The following is a 25987-nucleotide window of genomic DNA, read 5'->3' on the forward strand; positions in this document are numbered from 1 at the left end:
ATAATGAAATGAAATAGGGAGGGATTTTTCTTGTACTTACTTTTATATTTCTTACGAAATCAACTGTTTTACTTAAATAGTTAAAATAATTCAACATCACAGCTGACTGAGCTGAATTCAACTTAAACCTACTGAGAGCAAATTTTATTTTTCTTTGATAAGCAATTTTACAGTGCCATCGTGTGTCCGGGAATTGCAAACACCGTCGTCTGCTTCTTCAACGCTCTCATGGGGAAAAAACGTACCACGAAATTTTAACATTACGGGGATAGGAAGAGGCGCCTCTCTGTAGCGAAGCGACTTTACACTCTCTGCTTACATGGACAAAAAGTCGTGTAAACCAATTTTTTTAATAAACTGGTGACATCTATTGTAATTTTTTTACCACTATAAATATTATATTAAAAAGTTATTTTTTTCTACTAAATTATAATAAAAATGTATGCTAATTAATGTTTAAGGAAATAATAATTAAAAATTTTATTATGTAGGTAGGCGAAGATAGAGCTAAAGTTGGCCGTTAGATGACGATACGGTGGCGCTTTTTTCAAATTAATTCGCGGTAAAGGCTTGGTTTTTTCCGAGGTGAAACGAATTTTCCCAAGTTCGCTCTGGTTTTCAATGCTTTCTTTGTTTGCACTTCTAAATAAAGGGCTCTCTCTCTCGGAGTCTGTTTGGGTGTCGGCGTTCTTTGAACCCTAGCTTGTCTCAAAAGCGAAAGACACAGCGAGGATATGAACGGGCTTTTAATTTTGGCCGTTTTCGCCTTTCAAATTAATTGGATGTTCTCGATTTCGCAATACGCTCTCGCTAATGTAAGTTCAACGCTCTCTTTTTTTAACCAATTTTGATATTATTATTATTTTGTTATGAATAATATAATATAAATTAATTATTAATATTTTATTTTATTTAATAATCGTTTAGTAATTCGTTTTAGAATATAATGCAATTCGTCTAATGTTATTAGTTTGAAACATGAACTTTCGCAGGCTCGTTTTTCCAAACTGCTGTATGAAGACAATTTGCGTCGAGCCGGCGAATAAACATGTTTCATTTTAATAGCTTGGTTTGTTACTTATATATTGTAAACTTCTAATTTTACTTTAAATTTAATCGATTTAGTTTATAATAAACAAATGAATTAAATTATTTATAAATTAGGTTTTTAAGTTTTTCAATGAATGTTTAAAAATTATTTATATAAATAATTTAAAAAATTCAGAATTATAATAATAATCAGCTAGGCTAATACCCAAGGCACCACCTTAGGCCTAAGTCGTCAAGCGACTTTTGAAGCCATTAATTCAGGTGGCCGGGTTACAATGCGTAGGAGGGTGGTGGAAAGCCCTGCATGCCACGCGTTCGAGCCAACAGCTCCCTACACTAACTATTACCGTTAACCTCAACAAGTTTTTATGGAAGGGGAAACCGAAGATCTCGGAGGAAAACCCCTTAAACCAGTGGGGAGAGAACTTGCAAACTCAACGCGGAAGGAGTAGTTCCGAGTTTTCAGCCAGTGCCACAAGCTGGGATCGAACCCGGCTCCTCTTGCTGCGAGGCGAAAGTGCTAACCACTCCGCCACCCCACTTTAACCCTTTCTAAATTTTCAGCACTTCCTCGACCCCTGAACGTTTAAAAAGTTTTACCCCGATCGGATAACTTCTGGCTACGCCACTGAAAGCAAAATAACTTTTAACGAAATAAAATTAAAAGAAGTCATTAAATTTAATTAGGGATAAATTAAATTTTAGCTTGTTATTACAGATACAAACTAAATTACAAACATTTAGTAAAATGCAGGTTTTATATGAAAAATATACTAAAATCATCGTTTTAAAAATTATTTTAAAATATATTTTTAATAGTTAAAAATGATTTCAAAAATCACAAACTAAAACTAATAAATTATTTATTATTATTTAAAATCTCCAAAATAAAAATTAATTTCAAGTGGCATTTCAATCAGCAAGTGGTTCAATTTGAAATAACTTCAAAATATAATTTAAAAAAAATATTTAAATCCTCAAATAGTTCACTTTTTAAATATAGTAAAACCTTGAGTGAGTTATTACATAATTTAAAAATTACGATTTCAATCAGTAATTAATTAAATTTTATTTAAAAACCATAAAAAAAACGATTGCAATAAAATACGAATTTTTTTCAAAATATAAAGTAAATTTTAAGAAATCAGTTTTAATCATCAAATAGTTCGTTATTTAAATAACTTACATCAATTTAAAGAAAATTAAAATTGAATGAAATAAAAAAATTCTTACCAAAAAGCCATGTATTTACATTTTATTTAAAATAAATGAAAAAAAATTATAAATATTATACTTCTGACAGGTTTGAAATTGAACCGGTCATTCGAAGAATGATAAGTTCAAAAATTTTCATGCGTAATATAATAAAAATGACAAGTTGTTCTCGAATTTAAGCTTAAATATATCCTATTGTATTTTTGGGCGTTACCATAAATATTCTACGTTGAGGTGAAAACTTTAAAACCTTGCAACAAAAGTTGAGAATATTAGTTACTATATTGGGTTTATCGTGAAGATTTATGCATGCATATCAGTAAATGTTCGAATTTACTGATAATGACCCTGTTATTTTTTTCTAAAAAAATTACTTTTGCCAAAAATATAGTTCTTAAGTTTGAACATCAACGTCGGGAGTGACGGAGTCACGTGAACATTTTAGACGTTTTACTTTTCTCGTTCGTACTTCGGAGTCGAATATTTAACAACTTCAAGATGACGCCATATTCCTGTCGAGCTTACGTAATATATTTATACGAGCGTTTAAATAACAAGTTGGTAAGCCAAATTATACCTCTCCTCGGAAGAGTTTCTCATTTTCAGAGAGGCGTACGCGTACGATGTATCCGTGGTTCTGTGGTAGAACGTTCATCTGTCGTGCAGGTGGGCTCGGGCTCGAATCCCGCCCGATACTAACGCCAAATGGAAGAACTTTATACTACATCCAATGACAAAATAGGGCTCTTTCGGAAAAAGCTTTTCCCTAATTCCAAGAAACGTTGAACGCAGTTATTACACTTTGCCCCGAAAATGCGTACGCGTTCGCAGTCCAGACAGACAGACCCACAGACAGACACGGTGATTAAAACATGTTGGCAAGCTTACCAAAATATACCTCTCCTCGGAAGGATTTGCCCTTGGGCGTATTGACTACTGGACACGGTACTCAATGATATTTCGCCATCAAAAGCGTCCTCCAAAAAAATTTTATCCCGGTGCTATACCAACCAGTAGATTATTTTTTATTTTAATTATAAATATTACAAATGTTATTGCATTAAACAAATTTCCAATATCAAAAGAACAAAAAACCAACTTTAGACCCAAAACGTTATTAAATTACCAAAGCAACAAAATGAGAAATAGAAAATACAAAATTTTAAATTATTATAACGCTCACGAAACGTAAAATATACGTGCAAGAAACTTTTTTATAGAGAAAAACCAACTCATTGGATTATAGGTCTTAAACAATCAAAGTTATATGGAAAAACCAAAGTTAAAGCGAAAACCAAAACTATAAGTGAAAGCACTAATAAAAACTGCGTGGGCTCATGACGACAACCCAACGAAGCCGATAAAAATCAAGGCAAATAAAAAACCGTAGACATGAATTATCCCCCACATTATCAACAAACAAGAAAAATAACCAATAGAAAATATAATGATAACCCAACTAAGTAACAAGTTAATTAAAATACTTAGGAATCAAGAAAAACGCAATTTAAATACCCACAGTAATACATATTGTATTATCAGAAATATGCAATACAAAATATATAATAATAACCCAATCAAACAACAAGGTAATTCAAATACATAGAATTCCAGAAAATGTCCATCCATATACCCACGGTAATGAAAATTGTAATAGAAAAAACCAAAAACCCCTTACCGTTAACAATTCCCGGCTTATAACGCACACAAAACCCTTAACTGAATAGTGAAGGCTAAACAACAGCGCATATCTCAAAATAAATAAATAAATAATGAAAATGAATCACACATTTAAAGCCGATAAGAAAACACGTAAAATAAATTACGAATTTACGATTAAAGTAAGCAAAACGAAAAAAACGCGTTGTATACCACTTGAAATTGTACGAAGATTCATCACGTTCAATCACAATTCACAAAAGAAAATCATAATACACCCAATGACAAAAAGAGGGCGCTTTTGGAAAAACCTTTTCCCTAATTCTAAGAAACTGCGTACGCAGCGATTACACTTTGCCCCGAAAATTCGTTCGCATACAGACAGACCCACAGACCTACAGACACGGTGATTGTAAAACCCCTCCTAGGTGACATAGTCCCCTCGGAGAGGTAAAAATACTGATAATTATAATATTCCAACTCAACAAATCGGGACATAGTATGACCACTTATTATCTAGCAGCAAACTTGTTAAAAAGTATAAATACTTGTTTGAATTGAAAAATGCCTAGGCTTTGTACAATTAAGACGAATTTGGTGAAATAAGTATGAGTATTCAAAGAGATTCATATGTGGTACACCCGGGCTCACGAAGAAATAAATAATTTTATTTCCACAAAACTCATAAGGCCTGTTTTAGTATTGTTCAAACTAACAATAGGTGTGCAAAATTAGATTGCAAACGTACTTGATTTCGATAGCCAGCGAACTAGACGCCCGCAAGAATGTTCATTCTCGAAGGTCGTGGTACTCCTCACGTTGTTGCCTTCTAGAGCACTTTGCTAACTTTGCTATATTAATGAAAATTTATATTCCCAAATGTTCGTCGTCTTCATTCCAACGGCGATTTTAATTGAACCTATATGGAGTTTCAGCTTTGGCGAATTACAATAGAATTTTAATTCCAACTTGTTATATTTGAAGGTTAATATCTGAAATACCAAATTCTATATTTTTATTCTAACAATTTGAGCAATAAGCTGCCATTAAGAGTATTTTTGTAAAATCTTTATATGGACAAAGGAAGAAATTAAAAAACTTAATTTTCTTTAGCAAGATTATCTCACAGATAACACTTTGTTATTAATTTCGGTAGCCATTTTATAAAATGGTCGTGAACCTTCGTATCTGTCATAAATTATTCATTGAGAAACGAAATGCGATAAAAACATAATTCAAACGGTTAATACGATTTGATCGTCCGATTTCTTAAGTATAAAGTATAATATCTTTGGTGGCCATCTTGTAAAATGGCCGTTGCATTTAATTCGAAAATTCGTGGCTTAGTTCAATGTTGTTTAATTCTAATATCAGTTGAAATTTTTATCGTAAATTCTCAACGGCTATTTAATAATATAAGATTACATGAAATACCGCGCTATTGTAGTATTACAAAGTGGAAAATGTGGAACCTGTACGAATGCAAGCTTCGGAATGAGGTGTAAAATGTATCCAACTTGATTTCACTCTAAACCGAAGATCAACAATTAAGTTTTTAAGGAGAGCTCGGGGGAAAACCCCTTTAACTTTCAAACTCAAGAGGGAAGCAGTTGTACCGAGTTTTCCCCCAGGCCAAAAGCGGAGATCAAACCCGGCTCCTCTTGCTAACCAATCTGCCACGCCACTAATAAATCTGTTACATGGTAAGCTACAGAAATCAGTAGTTGAGAGCCACCAAGCAGAAGCGAATGTAACAGCTGGAGGTTTGGGTAGTTTTAAAGGCCTAGCTCATAAAGGGATGAACATTCTCTATCTAAAGCGAGAAGGGAAAACACGCTCGAAAGATATTTTCATCTTTGAAATAGCGGCTGTGCTAGAGCTTTGGTACTGTATGGAAAAGGCAAAGGCAATTTGATCTTCTTTCGCTCGGAGTGGCAACTCGAAATTGCGATCGAACTTTCCAAATGATTAGGTGCCTTTTTAAATGAAGAAATTAAAGATCTAGTCTCAATATTTAAAGAACGAACCGTGTTACTCGAGAACATTTCTGCTGTTGAAGAAATTATTTTGGTATTATTTATCGGAGGTCAAAGGTCAGTTTATCTTTGAGTACCGACGATACTACTCCTATTATTAACTTTTTCTTTGTTTGGCTAACATCAAAGTGCAGTGTCTTAAAGCATCAACAAAATAAACGACTTTTTATAAGATTTTTATTTTGAAAACTAATAATAAGCTATAACGTAGCTTGACTAGGATCAAAATGCAGTATCTTTTCGCAACGATTCAAATTGGATTGTTCTAGCCGCTATACCTACAGCGCAATAGCTGTGACATACATTCAACTAAATCCTCGTGATGTTAGACATAAACAAAAGCATTTGAATCAACACGTGGAGAACATTTTCCTCCCAGCGAACTGGTCGCTCCTCTTGTCAATTTCCGAAGCAGGAATGCAAACACCGAAACGGGAATTTGTGTCGGCCCACGTAGTTTCCTTTTCACCTCCGAATTGTAAATGCCAAACGATAAACCGTGTCGTTGGGTGCTTGACGCGCGAGGTCGAGTTCCTTTCCAGCGATTAAGCTCGCCCAATAAATCGTGTACGGAGAACACGTAGACATTGCAATTAATTTCAACGCGAAATTTCTTTGAAATAATTAAGGCCTTAATATAAACTTTTTTTCTGGGCGGCGGAGCTTTGTGAGAAAATCCGAGGTGGTTCCGCGACACGCGCCCGGACACTTGTCAAAGAAAGAGCCAGTGACGTCAAAGCACCATTAAAACAATAAGGCCACGTTACTTTCATCCCCAAAACGTATTTGATCACGACACGTGCCAGAATAACGAAGTAGTCACGGCAAAATTATTCCGCAAGTTTCAGTTAGTCGAAATATGTAGGTGACGTAGAAATGACGTTCACCAAAAATTTGTGATCATTCTAGAACTGACTCTCAGTAAACATTTAATGCTTTTGAGAAACATAATTATAATCTTATGACGAAACTCAATTAAAAGGTTCAGAGTGTAGGGATAAAGTGGGAAATCGTCTAAGAATAACTTAGGGCTCAGCGTTCGGATATGAAATTTCCATATATATCCATTTTATATCCATATCCCAAAATTATCCGAATAAAAACTTACTTTTTACATATTAAATCGTATAATAGTCGCGAATCATATCCATAAATAAACAGTTAATCGAATTTTATATGATTAATTCAAATTTTGCCGGTTAATTTATCCGTTTCCCCGAGCTCTACAATTACTTGAGCTATAACTTATGATGTCCACCATTTTACAAGATGGCGTCCCAGGAAATTCTGACCAAATTGCCTACATTTTATTAGAGCATGTGGCGTCCGCCATTTTGCACAATGGCGTTAATAAAACGTTAATAAATCTCCTCGCGCTGGATGAATCTGCCTATTAGACTTTTCTCTCCAATGGCGACCTTTTAAAATGGATTATTTTGATACCGGATTTCGCTCCACAAGCAAACTTGAAATAGGACACCGTATTGGTACTTGTTCATTCATTTATTCATAATGTTCGATCAAGTATCTTCGGACCGTAATATATTAAAGTGACCTTCAAACAAATTCGTTACGCTGTTTTATATTTTCAACTTTGTTACACCAGCGACGCGGATGTTTGGTTTAAGAGCCCCAATAAAATATCCGGGAAAAGGTTTCGTATTATATCCGCGGGGGTGACTGATTTAAATAAAGAAACAATTTTGATTTAAATCAATAGATTTTTTAAATCAAATTAACGTCTATCGACTTTTCCACAGTCTAAGTTAAATATACTAGAGATTTAAGCTAAATCTAAAAGTTGGTATTATTCTAAAGCAACCTATATTCAAGCAATCCACGGAAAACCACCGTCGGCTCAAATTATTTTTACGTTAATGTTTCCAGGCTATATGTAGTCGATACCAAAAGCCAGTTTTTTGGGATACTAAAGTTCAAATAAATGTCTCATTTTGGTTTAAATTAGTCTCTATTTTAATTTTTTGTTTTTAAATTTTTTAAATCTTTTATAGATCTTTCCGAAATCTTTGATTTAAAAATTTGCAAAGGACTTTAAATTTTTAGTTCTTTTATCGTGTTTAAGACTTAAAAAGAAGCCTAAATGGTCAATCAAAATGTTAAGGTATTTACCATTCAAACTATTCAATTTTATTTGTGCCAAATTAGTTGTTCATATCAGATGCACCAATTATTTTGTCACACTTAAAAATGGGTTTATATTAAAAAAAAATTAATAGTCTTCTGCTATTCTGTTTCTTGTATGAGATTAGGAATTAGCTTTAGGCTTTCAGTACCCGCGTCAGTGATGTCACGGAATAGCCAATTTAATTGGTTGAATTTCCAATAGTTGTTAATCTCAAACAATATGAAAAGACTAAAATCGGTCACCTAAACGAATAAAATTGGGTTGGTTCCCCAAATAGTGTATCTACGTTTGCCGTTCACGCTGCTTAGTGTGCTAATTACTTATATAAAATCCGTGGCCAAACGTTTTAACCTTTAAAAGTTGTAGTTTGAACTCCCCTTAAGGGGGAAGACTACTGTGGCCATTGTCTACTTTCGCGCTATTTCTAGCTGCATTCTTTTAATTTTGTATTTTAACTAATAAAATTAATATTTAAGTGTAGAACAGCCTCTTGTTTAGTGACTAAAATAATTTTGACAATTTTAAATTTAAAAGTAATTACGTTATTACGTTTTAATTCGAACCCCTAGAGCTAAACAAGTTGGGCAAGCGCCTTAACTACCCTTTAGTTAGGACCTCATATCTCGTTAACTATTAATATTAGAATTATCAAAATTATTTTAAGCACTAGAAGAAGGTTTAGCCTAATAAGAAAAATATAATTAAATCATGTAATTGTTAAAACAGAAACGTTCAGCTTGAACGAAAAAGAGGCTTTTACTGTATTCTTCCCCCTTAACGACTCCCCGACTAAGCCACTAAAAAATTATAAAATTTGTTTTAAATATTTTATCTATACCACGGTTCTTAAGTTTTTCAATGTAAAGATAAAATCAAAGGAATAAGGTTTTGATAGAACTCTTCGTTCAAAAAGCGACGCGTTGTTCGTTAGAAACTAATTAAACTTGTTTCTCCGTTAAAAATAGCTTCTCGCTGACGGCGATTGTTTAGTAAATGAGAAAATTCTACTTTTTTCCTTTGGCCAAAGAACGGGCTTGCTCGGCAAAAATCATCGAGTGACTTAAAAGAAGTGCCACTGGTGGGCGAAAAAAGGGTGCAATCACCAAAAAGAGCGCAAAAACTTTTTATTTTTGTAAGAGTCTGGAAGGCGGATTTCTCCCCCTTTTTTACACTAGAGTGACTTCGAACTTTGGGGTCGTTCACAAATTACGCGACGGAAAAAACTACTTTTTGTTACAGCTTACAGATATTTTTTAGAATTTTGTAGAAATGAGAAAACAGGAAATTACGTGCCGAGCATTCACCTTTTCTGCTTGTAGATGGCGCGTCAGTATATATTGTGCCGCCATCTACGGCAGGTTTTCGGAAGAAAATGCTATTTAAGTTTTGTAGACTCTTCTTTACCGCAGTGCTCAATTTTTAAGCGGAAAAATGAAGCAAATTAGTTTAAAACATTGTTACCAATTTCATTTTCTACGAATGACGACAGTCCATATAGATACATCACCGCTTTGCGTTAAATTTGGAAATTAAAATATAAAATAATTATATTAAAATTATGTTTTATTTTACTTTTTTATTTTATAAAAATATTTAAGATTTTGAATTCTAAATTTAGAACAGTGGCGTATCTATATAAGCTTTCTTACAGGCGCAATTCTACGTGATAAAAGTGTACATAAAGGAACTTTGGTAGCCGTTCACAAATATTTATTATGAATGAGAAAACTAGGATTTTACGAGTTAACCTATTTTTGCTCCAAGGTTTAACGCCGACTTTCAAAATGTTTAGTTTTTTATGAGGGAGCTTTAGGACTTCGCCGATTTATTCTATTTCTCTTTTTTTGGTGAGAAATGAACCCTTTCCAGCCAGCTGCCTTCGCTTCAAACAAAAATATAAAATGGCAAATAACTAGTATTTCAGTCTAAAGCCTGACTCCGACATTTTGGCTAATTTCGTTAGAAAAAGAAGTTCAACTCTAGAATAAAGAATATTTCTTTATTTTTGAATATTAATGCTTTCACGTGTTTGTATATTAATATATTTATGTATTTATTTATATATTTGCTTATTTGTTATATTTCTGATTAATTAATGAAAAATAGGATGAAAATTCCATCTCTAGCTTGGGCTGTAAAAAGATTAAATCGCCTTTCAAATAATTAGATCGTGATTAGAAATTATTAAATAGTGATTAGAAGTTATTAAATCGTGATTAGAAATTATTAAATCGTGATTAGAAATTATTAAATCGTGATTAGAAATTATTAAATCGTGATTAGAAATTATTAAATCGTGATTAGAAATTATTAAATCGTGATTAGAAATTATTAAATCGTGATTAGAAATTATTAAATCGTGATTAGAAATTATTAAATCGTGATTAGAAATTATTAAATCGTGATTAGAAATTATTCAATCGTGATTAGAAATTATTCAATCGTGATTAGAAATTATTAAATCGTGATTAGAAATTATTAAATCGTGATTAGAAATTATTAAATCGTGATTAGAAATTATTAAATCGTGATTAGAAATTATTAAATCGTGATTAGAAATTATTAAATCGTGATTAGAAATTATTCAATCGTGATTAGAAATTATTCAATCGTGATTAGAAATTATTAAATAGTGATTAGAAATTATTCAATCGTGATTAGAAATTATTAAATCGTGATTAGAAATTATTAAATCGTGATTAGAAATTATTAAATCGTGATTAGAAATTATTCAATCGTGATTAGAAATTATTAAATCGTGATTAGAAATTATTAAATCGTGATTAGAAATTATTCAATCGTGATTAGAAATTATTAAATCGTGATTAGAAATTATTAAATCGTGATTAGAAATTATTCAATCGTGATTAGAAATTATTCAATCGTGATTAGAAATATTTCACAATAATTACGAATAATAGTATCACGAATAAAAATTAATAAATGTTTAACCTTGATTATTATTTACGATTATTTTAAATTACCCTGCTTGTTAGTTTTAACTGTTTGGCAAATCCAGGAAAGGTTCAGGGAGGTTACCGTTGTAGTTTGGTGAAAATAAAGTGTGGCCATCACGAAATAAGAAACTCTATGTTACAGACTGGACAGTAACTCAGCGTAAATAAGTAATTTAAAATAAACTTGAGATAATGATTCATTAGCTTTAGCCATCTCTCTTCGTCGAAAACGGTTGAGTTTTTTAATTTAATTGCATAATTACGGGTATCATTTAACTGTTGAAGCTGGTAAATTGTGAGCCTCTTCAGCGAGAAATCCGTTCAGCTACCGGGTGTTTTGTTTTTGCTTGTTCAGTTTACAAAGAGCCATATTGAGATCTACTATTAAAGCAGATATGGTCTTATAATTACAACCAATTTTTTTAAAACATTTTCGAAATTATTGATATTTGGGTGGTCATTCTAAAAATGATTAAATCAGTTAAAATTCAAAAAATAATTCTTAAAATAATTTGAACTTTAAAATTTTATATTTTGTTTGAACAATAATAATAATTATTATTATTAATTTATTGATGCCTTTAGTTTTAATATTATATCAATTTCATAATTTATTACTCGTCCTTACCACAAGAGCAAAGGGTGCTCGTGCGTGGAAGGGTATTAAATAAAATACTAAATTGAAACAAGATCCTAGTCTATATAACGTAAAAAACATTATTATATTACAAACGTATGATATCATATATATTATTATAACCTTTTTCAATAAGCCATTTTACAATTAAATTTTTAAATATTTTAAAATAATTAAATTATTTATAAAGTTATAAACTTTTTTGCCTAAATACATTTAAATACAATGTAATACAATTTTAAAATAACTAAAATTTTGGGCATTTTTCTTGTAAAATATTTAACAAAACCTGTAAATTTTACGAAATTGTTGAGATGTCCATGAAATGTTAATTTTCAAAACGACACCTTAATTCTTTAAAAATGCAAGGACACCCTGTACATTCCGTTGAATGAGTACCGCTTAGAGGCGCCTTTTTCCGTCTTGAGTTGAAATTGATGTAATTGAGCACAAAGAGGGTCGACTGTTGTACTTTAGTGGTCATTAGCGAAGTGGCCCCTCCCCTAGCTTGTGTAATTCGGCTGACTCCATAAATTAGAATCGCTTTCGCTTTCAGAGCTGCTGGGAGGTTCAAATGCCGAGAATAGTTTCAACGATCGACCGGGACTCATCGCTTTAGCGCGGTAAATTAAAAAAATTATATATCATAAATCAGAATGTAGTTATTTCTACAATGTGGAGACGATTCAAGACGATTTTTAGCGTTTAAAGGATTCCAACATTTACAAATTTTTGCGTACGGGATTTTAAATCTCAAAGTGATTTCAGAGATTTCAGAACACGATTTTCGTGTTGATTTCTGGTTTGTAAGCTGATTTTGAGATTTTTTAACTGATTTTCGCCATGGACTAATTAACACAGGGACACCCCGTTCCCGAATATTTGCTTCGGGCGATTGTTATATGTGCACTCTGGCGGTATTGTTAAGAACTAACGGAAAACTAGGGTCAAACGGGATGAGAAAAGGGGAGAATGAACATAAAGCTAGTCAATGTGGCTAACATGTTGTGGCGCGTAAAGTTTTGTTTTTCGGATTTAAATTAGCGAGAATTGTCCTTCTTAATTTGAAGTAAATAGAAAATGAATTTTTCTTCATTAACTTATGAAACGATATTCATTTCTCAACTTAAAAAAAGGGAGTAAAAGAATTGGATGTCGATTTTGTTTCTGCTAAGTGTTTACCAAGGCTTAATAAACAGCCTTTGTATCGCTATCAATTTCAGAATTTTGGTTTAGGGAATGGTATAAAAAAAGTCCACTTATACGCTGTTTACTGCTGTAGCTTGAAAAGTTGAAATCACCTTTACACGATTTACTTAAACAGAGTGTTTTCATTTTTCCCAATATAAATATAATCTAATGCTCAAAACTATCGTAAAACGTATTGTCGCGGCAAAAAAAGACCGTCCTACTGGTGACGTTTTGACCCGAGTACAATTCTGTCGGGGGGGGGGGGGGGTTAAAAGAGGAAGAGCATTTAATAAGGATCTTTCGGAGCTCCCCATGGGTATAACATGGGAACGGAGTGTCCCTGTGTTAATTAGTCCATGGTTTCGCACAGATTTCAGAATTTTCAAGTGGATTTCAAAATTTCCAAAATCATTTTTCTCTAGAGTATACGCGATTTGTACGAATTGCGCACCCCTCGCACGCGTGGCTTGAAGTGCTCGCCACCCCCTCTTACGTGATATAAGTCGGCCACCTGAATTAAAGGCATTAAATGTCTTGAGTATTTACTTATTTGCTACACTTTGATCTTATCTGAATGACGAAGAAACTAATTCCAAATGGATGGATTTAAATTCGAACGGTCAAGCTTTAACCAGTTAGATAGCCCTATAGCCCATTAAAAATTAAAAATTATGGCGAAACCCGTATCAAAAAATATTGAGTGGTTAATGTTTAATAAAATAAAGAAATTTCGGGAAATTGAAAAGTGCGCGTCCGCCGCGACATCTGGTGAGAAGTTGGTGAGACTGAAAAGCAACGTAAAGGCACGCGCTGCTGAAGACGCGAAATATATGTTTTGCACGCGCGGCGCGTTCCAGTTATAAGAGACCTAAGCCTAAATTGCGCGATTTTAAAAGTTAGGATAGTTCGCAAATCGCTCATACGGGGTTAGGGGCGCTGGCGGCAGCCCCCAAGATGCCGGCTAATATTCAAACCCAAACACCTGGCGTTATTTTTCGTTTAAACTTTTTGGGCCATAAGCTATTTTTTCAAGCCAAAAAAAAGTACGTGTTAGTTTATTGAACGTCTTGTTAATCTTTTGATACGGAAATAAGGCCATATTTGGAAAAGCTTGGCCGTTCCCTTTTAAATGAAGTCATCTATTTTGTACCAAATAAAATATTTCTGTCTACGCATATTTATGTTATTTTATTTATTTTTCTTTTCAAAAAGTGTGCTTCATAATTACACGAAAAACTACACTTCAAAGTAAGGTACATAATTTAAATATCAACCTTTTTGTAGAAATAAAAGGATCACGACAGGACAAGCACTCCATTATTTAATTCAACGGCAATGGGGCAATTTTCATCCTGGGCGGTAACCTCTTTAAACACCTCTTCCACGAAGCCCCTGTCTTGTAATTTAATTTAGCGGCCCTTTGGCAGAAATAAATTGATAATTGATCGATACAACATTCTTTATCTTTACATTCATTCATTTGTACAGGGTGCTGGTAACTACTCCATCAGGGACATTCATTTCCAAATTCCACCACTTTCTAAAAATAAAACAATTAATAAATATAAAAATATTTATTCAGGTTGGTTCTACTTGATTGTTAAAGCCAACTTTGTTTAGTGCCGACAAAAACGCTTTGTTTTTCATCTAAATAGGGGACACCATTGCTCCAACATTATTTAAAAATAAAATAATATTTTTACAAATTTGAATACGAAAAACGATTTTATAAAAATTATATTTAAAAATTGTTTAAAAAATAGATTTAAAAATTGTTTAAAAAATAGATTTAAAAATTGTTTAAAAAATAGATTTAAAAATTGTTTAAAAAATAGATTTAAAAATTGTTTAAAAAATAGATTTAAAAAATTATATTTAAAAATTGTGAAAAAATAGATTTAAAAATTATATTTTAAAATAGATTCTAGATTAAAAAAATCAATTTAAAAAATCAATAAAAAATAGACTTAGAAATAGATTTCAAAAAATAGATATAAAAACTGATTTCAAAAAATTATATGTTTTTAAAAATCATATTTGTTAAAAATCATATCTTTTAAAAAATTATATATTTTTTAAAATCATATTTGTTAAAAATCATATCTTTAAAAAATTATATATTTTTTTAAATCATATTTGTTAAAAATCATATCTTTTAAAAATTATATTTTTTTAAAAACTATATATTTTTAAAAAAAATTATTTTATTAAATTAAAATATTGTATAATTTGCGGACATTTTATTTTACTTTCTGAACGGGAAACACCCTGTAAAATTTTAAATTTAATACATAAGTAAGACCTGATTCTTTACAACGAGTTCATTACTCTGACAGTTTTTTATAAAGTCGTACTTCGCCGTTGGCCACGTGTTTAACTAATTATTAATAACACACCTTGTCTCCGGAACAGTTGGAATTCCCCTTCAATCTTATTTAATCGGCTCGTTAAATTTCATCCACGTATTTCTCTCATTCCATCCTTTTCTATTCTGTCACGCAGTTAATTACTTCCCATTCGCCCCACGGCTCGCTCGGATATATCCAAGCACCATCATATCATAAATCTATAATAACGGTCTCTCTAGTGACAAACCGCTCTGCTAATTCACGTATAAAAGAGGACGATAGACGAGATTTATGTTTTTGCCACTAGGAACGCTTTTTACGGTGAAAATTAAGCAAAATTCCGATCATTGCTCATTTTCTCCGAGTTTAAAATTGTTAGTGGCCAAGATGATGCGTGCTAAGAAAATGCTGTTAATTACTACCCTCCATTTTCAAAACACTTTACGCACCCTTTAAGCCCTACTATAATAGTAGTATATAGTATAATATCTATCAAGGCTACGAAAATATTCATCTACCTTCGCAGGCTAATAAATAGTTTGCATCCCTACGTCATCCAAGAATAAATATTTAATTTGAGCAAGAATGAACGATTCTTTGCCGTCATTTTGAAGGTGTAGATTTCTTAGTAAAACGGGAGGGTTAACAGTTTCAATCGTCTGTTTGCGGATTTTAATTATTTTCAAATAATTAAAGGGAATATAACCTCAGGTATTTGGTGTGGAACACAAACGTTTGCAGCTCTGGCTGCTCTTGCCTTTGGCTTTAGAAATGTTTGGCGCTACTGTACAGGGTAATTTGAAAAATTGAAGGGGTCTTCCATAAAGATCTCTTTGCGGGTTATATTCCCTTTAAGGAATTATTTTCACGTTAAAAATGGTTATCTGCCTGGTTAAAAATTGTTCAAGTAGTTCAATTACCAAGGGAGAGCGAAAATTGTTTATTTTATTCGATAGTGAAGGTAATTGTAAAAAGGATGACCGCAAAGGCCTAACTTTGATAAGCTTTGTTAAATTCTTTTCGTAGATATTTCTGTCGTAATTTGATATTTTATTTAAATAACCCGGCCTTATCTGGCTTTGTTTAGGGCCCATTTAAAATTTTAAAGCATAAATCTAATACTTTTGTAGCTTTGACGAGATTACCAACAAAATGGCTACCTATTTAGTAGCTACGCGCGAAATGGTTTGATCGCCCTCCCAGTTTCCTTGGAGACCATAGATATAGGAAACGTATATAAAGGTCTAGATAAAATATTTCAAAGGGAGTGAATACGGAGGTGACAGCCGAGGGGCTAACCACTCTTAGAAAATCTGTACACCGGATTACGCTTAGATTACCACTGCCAAAGGCAGGGACCTCAAAGATTACGCGTAATACCATGAGTACAGTCAAAGGTACGGCTCTGTACACCGATTACGCGGAGTGATCAGCCCCTCGGTGACAGCTAGCAGAAACGCGTAATTTCTGCAGGCTATCCTTATAAAGCGCTATCTATCGGTAAGAAAGCTCGTTCTATCGTCGCGAGAGCCATTGTCTACTGCTTAAAAATTATACTAAAAGTCACCAACAGATGGTGTCTAAAGACTACGGCCTGCGGAAAGGTCAAGCACTTAGTACTAAAATGCTAAGAGAGCTCGCGCTCTTGGTCACGTGCCTTCCTCGGTGTCTGCTAGGTGTCAACTCCGTATTTTATGTTAGGCTTAGACGCCCCGAAATTTATCTAGACCTTTATATACATTTCTTATATCTATGGTGCAAACTATGATTAGGCGAAACTATAAAGTTAAACCAACTTGTTAAAATGGGAAAACCAAATCACGTGACTACCTTTTCACAGCCAACTTCGATTCGGTAACTCGTGTTCATAGTTGGTCGTGCGACATTAAATTAAAAAAATATTCCTTCTAAATACTGCAGACAGCTAATTAACTTCCACTTTTCTTTTACAAAGTGTTTTAAATAATAATAATAAATAGACAATCGTACAAAATTTAAATTACCATTAGCAAAATAAAATGAATAATAGTTCGTATTTCTTAGGATAGATGGCGTTGCAGATCTTCACAAAGTCACGTGACTTCAGCCCCCTGGACTTTATAGTTTCGCCTATTCAAACCCCGGATGTGTTTAGTGCATCCAACTCACGATTTAACCATTGTATTAGCCGGGAGTAGTGGCTCACTCCTGTAATCCCAGGCGTCCGGGAGGCAGAGTTTGTGGATGGTCGTGTGAGGACGACTACCAATTCCCCAACGGGTGGTCGGAATACTTCCGCCACGGGTGTCCCCACCCCTGTCCCCACGTATCCCCCCGTTGGCGTGGCCGTTACACATATCTCGCCCTGATTAATCAGATGGTGCTTCGCCGGGCTCACGGTCTTCTCAAACTCAATCAGCCCTTTCTTCCTTGAATAAAAAAAACCATTGTATTACTTCTAACGATGTAAAATATAAAAAAAACGCTGAATAAGCTTTCTAATAAAACGTTTTTTATCCAGGGTTGTTTATTTTTTTTGATTTTTATAAAAAAAATTCAAAAATCGGTTTATTTGATTTAAATCGGATTTTTATTGATATTAATAGATTGTTTGGTTTGTATGATTTTTTAAAGATTTTATGCCTGTTTTTCTTAACAAATTGATATTTTTAATCACTTGATCGAATTCGCGATTAAAATCGCTAAAATGGATTTAAATCAGACAACCCTGATTTTATCGATGTAATTCGGCTGTCCCATGGCAAAACCTTTTAACCGACACGAACGTAATTTTGAGATATTTGACTTTTTCGAAAGCTAAGTTATAAAATTTTAACGTGGTTTTTAATGCGGAAATAATAAAATCCAAAACCATTTTTTTAGGTCATAAATAGTTAAATATTTGTGACTTTTACCTGAAACTTTTACAGTACTTTTGTGCATGCCTTAGTAATACTGATGCGTAAAAATCTAATTTTTCAAAAATTTGTTGGTTATAAGGTTTTGCCATGGGGCAGCCGAATTGTTTTAGAAGCACGTTAGATGAATTATTTAGCCACGCACTATTTTTTAAAGCACACCGTATTTCGACAAATCAGCGGGAGCCCTCGAAGATGAGTGTTTCAAACGAATAACATCAGCCAGTATAAGGAGATGAATACTTATTATTTACTTCTGATATGATTAATATTTCATTTTGCAGAAAAGCAACTGCCCGGAGCTGACTTCAATAACGAACAAATGCAGCAATGAAACGTCGTCGTTGAAATGCGTCAACGAAACGGACTGCGACGAAGGCAGTTCTTGCTGCTTCAACGGATGCTCACACGTTTGCACCGGGAACGTTTCCGACGCTAGAGGTACGACATTATGGAATTCATTCTCGTTACTATAGACGGTAAAACAGCGTTGCCAGGTCCCAAAACTGAAATTATAGTATCGAAGCCCAAAAATTATCGAATTTTCTAGAAAATTATAGTACACAAGTACGGCCAGCTTTGATTACTCGCTATACCATGGTAGCACTTTATCATAGTTGGCCGTTACTAACATATTTCGTTTTCGTTAGGCTACAACACGCTTGATTAGTCAAGTCAGCCGTATTTTCGAGAACAAACCAAACACTCCGAGTATAATATTTCAATTCTTAGCCTACTTTAGAAACTGGAAACGCCGTTCTTATGTAAACAAAAAGGAACTTTCGAATATTTCTTAAATTATCGCACAAATATCGGAAATATAGTAAAACTATAATACAATTATCGCAAAAAGCGTACTATATAGTACGCGATTGAAATTGTAGTACGGAAAAATTCGAAAGGTATAATTATCGAAATGTACTATAATTATAGTACGGTTGGCAACGCTGCGGTAAAATAAATTCCAACGGCTTCCCAGCCTCTGAAGGGTTTTTGAATTTGGAGGTACGAAAAAAGGGGAAACGTTACGTGACAGCATGGCTGCCAGCCTCCCCGCTTCACGACTTTAATTGTCACTGAAGTCATTTCAACCGTTTTTCCCGTCTATTACGATTGATCTCAGTTAATAATTTGTATTTTAATTTAAAGAATTCAAGTTATAGGTAAATTGACAGTTAAACAACCATTTTGTCTAGCTTTTATTCCCGAAATATAACGGTCAGTTTACTTAGATGGCGCCACGTGCTCTACGAAGAATCACGATTTAGATATTTGTTACTCGGAGACAGTTAAAAATTGGTCTCTGCGCATGCTCCAATACCAACCAATCCGGTGTTCCCTCCCTGGCTAGTGTCCAGTTTTCAAGTGGCAATGACGGTTTAAAATTCCACCCCCATTTATTTTACCGTCTATTAGGAATTATTCTATCCGATCGATAAATCAGTGGGGAAAGTCTTGAACGTGGATAGGCTAGCGCGACGATTTTTCGATTTAATTCCTACTGAGGAATTCCAGGAAAAACAACCGGCCACTGAACACTCAACTCACAGATTTATGTAAATATGCTGAACCGGTGTAGTTTTGCATAAATTTAAAATGAAAGTGCCTAATAAGTTATAACATTTGGGAAAAATGCAGTTTCATATTAATCACAAAAACTACTATGACTTGGGGTCTGATTGGGGTAGAGCTGTGTTTTGAGTCATTTTGAAGGTAACATACCCACTCAGGAATTCATACCTCTACTTGGAATGCTTATCCTTCCGTATCACGTATGGTAAGATCACTCTGTCGGCGTTGGCCCCGCCTACGAGAGAAAACACCCCCTCTGCGCGCGCTCCCCTCTCACGTTGTTGTTGGTTAAGTAGTGCTGGAAATGGACTTATTCACGAGAACCGGAATGTGTTTTATTTCAAAGCTTACGATTATTTGGAAAAACGGGAGCTGTTCAATAAAGAATAAATTTTATGAACCAGAACAATATGAGGAACACCTTTACGAAACGGAACGGCGTTCCGGTGCATTCCAGGTCCATTTCGCGCACTGCTGTTAAGTTAACATAGTGACGTCAAAAAAACGGCAGCCACATTGAGAAGAAAATATGCCGCGATAAGCATTCCAAGTAGAAGTATGGATTCCTGACCCACTTAATTAATTTCGTCAATTTCTAGTTTGCGGTGTCATCGTGGTTTTAAATTAATTGCCATTTTATTTACTTCTTCTTTTCTTACAAACAAGAAATTAATCTCCGGAAAATTAATTAATTAATAATATTTTAGTAAAAAAAATAATTTGCGCTACCATGAAGACTATAGCGGAGGGGTAACAATTGAATGTTCATTTCTTGGTCGCGTCCCATGGTAATGTAATTTGTGCTACCATGAAAACGATAGCGGAGGGGTAACAATTGAATGTTCATTTCTTGGTCGCGTCCCATGGTAATGTAATTTGTGCTACCATGAAAACGATAGCGGAGGGGTAACAATTGAATGTTCATTTCTTGGTCGCGTCTCATGGTAATGTAATTTGTGCTACCATGAAAACGATAGCGGAGGGGTAACAATTGAATGTTCATTTCTTGGTCGCGTCTCATGGTAATGTAATTTGTGCTACCATGAAAACGATAGCGGAGGGGTAACTGTGGAATGTTATTTTTTGGCAGCGTCCCATGGTAAAGTAATTTGCGCTACCATGAAAACGATACCATACGGAACTATATTTACACTCGATTGTTTCTTTTTAGAAAATGATTTATATAATTCGGACTAACACGAATACATAGGTTAAAAAAGGGTATTTTGTGGAAAAAAAATTTTAATTTAATGTCTCATAAATATTCAAAAACTAATTGGTTAATTTGAAATTATCTAAACAAGCCCCAAATTCTTTCCGGAACAACATAATTTTTAACACATTTTAGGCATTCTTCCTACACCACTAATGTTTTTGTAGTTATTTGCTTATACATGTACCTTTGGAGGCTCGAACTGACACCACAATACACGACTACCAAGTACGTGTTCGAAAAATACTAAATCGTACGCTTTGCGTTGCTGTTAGTATTGTTTAAAAACACATTTTTTCGTCGTGTACCCTGCTATCAATCAGCCCAAGCCTCCCAAAATACATTTCTTAAAAATAACTTAATAATATGATGATAGATGCTTCTCTCTTAAATGCAACTGTCTGCTCTATCAATGCCACCTGTATTACGATTAGGCCCTTGTTATTAGAGACGGGATCCGATTCTTCGAAAACAACGTCATTACTGGATAGCGTGGTGCCATCTATTAATAAAATTCAAAATAGCGAAACAATAACGTTGTCAGAAAACTATTTATCATTTTTATAATTAGATAACTTATTGGACTTTAATCTAAATTATATATCCCGTATAAAATATATCGTTAAAAATTACTATAATTAAAATTGTTGAAAAATTTACACACGAGCCAATCAACGCGAGGGGTTCTTTTATGTTACGCCTTTTGGACAACTGTTGAAAAAAAGCCGGTGCTTTAAGATGTTTGATATATCTATATATGTCGCCAAAGCTGTAACTGTCAAAACCACAACAATTTCGGTCCGTGTGTAACATTTCTATAGTAAAATTAAATCAACGCAACTGATATTATTTAATTTATTGACAAGAATGTTTTTATTTGTTCTTCGGGAAAATTAACTATTATATTGGGGGTGTGCTTCAGGGACGTCATTTGGGTGGGGATAGAGGGGAATCGCCCCCCCCTTCCTGAATTTCTATGAGCTTAAAAAGTTCACGAATAAATCTTAATTTACCCGTGAGTAACATAATAAGCATAAGTAGTATGGCAATACTAATTTTTTAAGCGAACCTATTTTCACCACTGACTTGGACTGCTAACCGAACTGAGTAATATATTACCGTCCTTGGCATTAGTATATTTCTATTTCATCATAGTTAAGACACTAGGGAGCTTGGTTCTGAACGAAACCTGGATTGCGCAATAACTCTGGAAATCAGTTTGGTGATAATCTAGGTTATTTGTCACTTATAGTTATTATGTTACTTATGATTAGGTACGTTTCTAGAAAATTATTCTTAGATGGACCCATACTTCAGGAAATATTGGGAGGTTGGGGAGGAAATAGAATGGAAGTTTATATAAATCATAAATTTTTGGGTGGTCACGGGCCCATTGGTCCACCCCCTAGAGCCGCACCTGCTTATGATTTAACTACATTTGAAACATCCTGCTTAATTTAATGTATTGATTGCTTTGGCTTGAAAGTTTTTTATTATTTGGTTCTTAAAGAGTCCGGCGATACCCAAAAAGAAACATGCCTTTTGCGTATTATAACACCCAACTTCTGCCCCCTCCTGAGAAATCCTGAAATGACCTAATTTTGAGGGAAAGAAAGAGCGTCAGATGCATTGGGAACAACGCTAAAATTCGTTTCAACATAGTAATTATCCCTACGAAGAAATAAAAACATTCTTGTTATGTCTTATTACTTATTTATTCAATTTGACCTGTAACCTTCCTAGAAATTGACTGGGAAGTGGAACCGTCTTTCGATGACACCAATGGCGGATCTTCAGGTACGTGGCTGAGCTTAACCATGGATTAAATAACTAATCCATGGCTTAAATATCACGACCCCTAAAACCCAGTAAATAATTTTTAAGCGATTAGTTGGCTGGTTCGCGAAGCTGGTTTGTCGGGTACTTATGACTAGGATAAACCTGGATACACGAAATAAAGAAAATGGTTAATTTGTACTTCAGAAATGTTGAAAGCTCACAGGAATAAAGTTCACGCTGTAGCAACAAAAACATTAGAAGGCCTACTTCAAATAAACTATAATCAGCCTGGTCTACGCGAGGAAAAACTTGGGACTGCAGCTGCTGATACATCCAGCGTTGCCAGCCTGATCGAATAGAATTATCGTACCAACACCCGAAAATTATCGTATTTCAGTTCTATTTATCGTACGCTTCAAAAATATCTAGAGGTCTGACTAGCGAGTAGAAAAGGGGTGCGAAATTAAAAGAGGGAACGGTTCTTCCCTCTCTTTAGACATAGAGGAATAGAGAATCACCGGCAGCGTTGCCATACGTACTATAATTATGGTACAAATACCATTTTGCATAATATTATAAATTGTACTATTTTTTTGAGAGCGTACTATAATTTAGCGTCAAAACTGGTATTTTTCAACAACGTACATAACAAAAACTCTTTCCTACTGAATTATCGTACAATTGGCAATATCGTACGTTGTAATATCGTACATCCTACTGAATTATCGTACAATTGCCGATATCGTACGTTGTTATATCGTACATCGTACGGAAGGTGAAATTATCGTACAAAACGATAATTATCGTACGGGTTGGCAACGCTGGATACATCTGGTGTTACGCTGTTATATCGATGCTCCGCCCATTTCGGGCTCCATCTTGATTTTAGGTATAAAGCGCCGTCTCTTGAGTGGAATAAGAAACATTATTCATAGGAATTATTATATTAATTATTAGAAATCTATTATGTTTTATCATAAGTCTCTCATAAGGTCCCCGTAAGTTTGAAACAAAGGCAATTTAGTTGCATGGGTCATTCCACGTCAAATCAGGCAGGGGTCCCCACGGCACCATAACCGATTTTGATGAAAGTTTACACAGTTAAACTTTAGACATTTCTAGTGGTAGGTTCAAATTTTAAGTCTTAATTCGATATTTTTCTGAGATATTAAATTTTTAAAAAGGCCTTACAGACGGTAAGGAGATGTCACGTTCCAAATCAAGTGATTTTGACACCCGATATCTAGAGAATGACTTCAAAGAAAAAATTTAAACTTTTTTTACTGTTTAAGTGGGTGGTATAGAGTATAGATATCTCAAAACCCTTCCTCGAAACGGTTCTGTTTTTTCGTCGTAAATTTCGAAACGAATAAATAGGCACATAAAAAGAACCGATAATTTTCGAATTTCTATCGGATCAGAAATTCTAATAAACGTTTCTTTTAGTGTTTGCCCTGTAGAATTCGAAAATGATAGTCATTTTGCACTGCGACCAAAAGTGCGTTAGATAAAGAACACCAAAAATGATAAAATATTAAAAATAACAAAAACACGATAGCTTTCAAAGCTGCGCCAAGGTACCTACGCAATTGAAAGTCCTACAAAAGTATACATTGCCTGAAAGCTTTTGTTTCATTGGATATAATATCCAAAATTCAAAGGTGATATAAGATTCCTTCATAAGTAAACATGATAACAATCTAGAATGAAAATTAAAAAAAATTGCGACTTCGGTGGGCGTCACAATATTACGTAAAACGCTTTAAAAGCGAATACATTGAACAGACATTTATTTTTTGTGGATCAGGTCGTGTACAAAATGTTTACTATATTATTGAGGGAATGACGAAAAAAATCGATGATCTTTTATATCTTTCATTTCTTCCTAAGTTACGTTTATATAATTTTTTTTTAAATACGCATGAATTTGAAAATTTAACGTAATGACTGTCCAGACACTGAAGCCAGTCATATTTGTTTAGCAAATTTAGTTTAGTTTAGTGTACTTTTTTGGGTTCGTCACGAGTCCCACGTTAGCTGTATTGTGGTTTTTATACTCAATTCGGCATTTTCGATGGTTTTGGCCATTGATTTGGGAATAGAGGTACAACCATAGACATAATAAAGAAATAGACCCAAGATTCTACGGGGGTTAAATACGGGAGCGATAACGAGCAGACAACCGGTATTTGTTCCGTATTCCTGTGGTACCACGTTTAAGCGACGCCTGTCGATTAGGCGAGAAAATACAAAATCATCACGTGACACGTCACACATGTTCGTGTTTGTAATCTTTTAGGTACTCTGACGTGATTCACGAATATTTTGGCTGTGAGAATTTAAAATAAGGTAAATTTTTATTATAATTTTTAAATAAGTCAATTAATTATTTCAAAACCCAAATAAAAAGCAGCAGATGATCTTATAATTAAAAACAAAAAATTATATTTGCGAAATGATATTTTGTCAAAGGCTTAAGTAACTATCCGGTTTGTTGTGGAACTTGTGGTTATGGCTTGTTATGGGAATATTCTGAGATTCTAAATTGTAAACAAAAGTAAATGGATTTTCGATGAAAAGGATGATTCTACTAAAGGTATGTAGCTATTGTCCTTGAAAAAAAATTAGCTTTGACAATTTAAGTCTGATGGCTTGACCCTTCATTTCTAGATTTTTGTCCTTCGCTAATTTGTGGAGTCTGAGCTTGCAATATAAATTAATAATTTTCTGAATGATGATGTTCGATTCCAACTTCAGGATCAAACATGTTCGTGGTGATCTGGTAAGATGTCCATGCCAACAATATTTCGTAATACAGCAAGTTCTAGTTCTTAGACTACATTTCTTTTATAGAGAGAGGAATATCTCTTCATAACAACTAAACAAAATTGGCTAAAAACCAAGGAGATCTTACTCAAATTATAATAACATAATTAAACATTGGTCAAAATTTAAAGGTGAGAAGTTAGCATCACCGGTTTTTTCTATTTCACTTTCAACTGGATGTAATTTCATTAAATTAAATAAAAAAATTATTTTGACTATTTTTACTTGTTTTAATTCTATGGAAACCAAACCAGAGTTGGAATGGATTTTGGTGTGAGCCACCTTTTGCCATTTACAATTTGTATATCCTGTTCTAAAAAGTTATCATTACAAATTAAATCATGATTTGAATGTGTCGCGATTTACAGCAATTGTCCATTGAGAAAGTATTGTAGGTTTAGATAAGGGAAACCTATAGTTATAAAAAGATTTTTAAATAAGAATGAATATTCATTGAAATA

At 33.7% G+C, this 25987-nt stretch overlaps 1 protein-coding gene across 3 annotated transcripts in view; it reads left to right on the plus strand.

Annotated features, from left to right (window-relative positions):
- The first annotated feature begins 692 nt into the window (after positions 1-692).
- LOC149926198 (uncharacterized) overlaps positions 693-25987 on the plus strand; it is a 40680-nt gene continuing 15385 nt past the window's right edge. For all 3 annotated transcript variants that reach the window (XM_090161141.1, XM_090161142.1, XM_090161143.1), the window contains exons 1-3: positions 693-815; positions 18421-18577; positions 22665-22718. In XM_090161141.1, the coding sequence (XP_090017267.1) occupies positions 735-815; positions 18421-18577; positions 22665-22718 (292 nt within the window). In that variant the 5' untranslated portion in view covers positions 693-734. The remainder of the gene's footprint in view (positions 816-18420; positions 18578-22664; positions 22719-25987) is intronic.

The sequence above is a fragment of the Leiobunum rupestre genome, chromosome 10 (assembly GCF_980474605.1).
Source record: "Leiobunum rupestre chromosome 10, qqLeiRupe1.1.hap1, whole genome shotgun sequence".
Classification (NCBI taxonomy): Eukaryota; Metazoa; Arthropoda; class Arachnida; order Opiliones; family Sclerosomatidae; genus Leiobunum; species Leiobunum rupestre.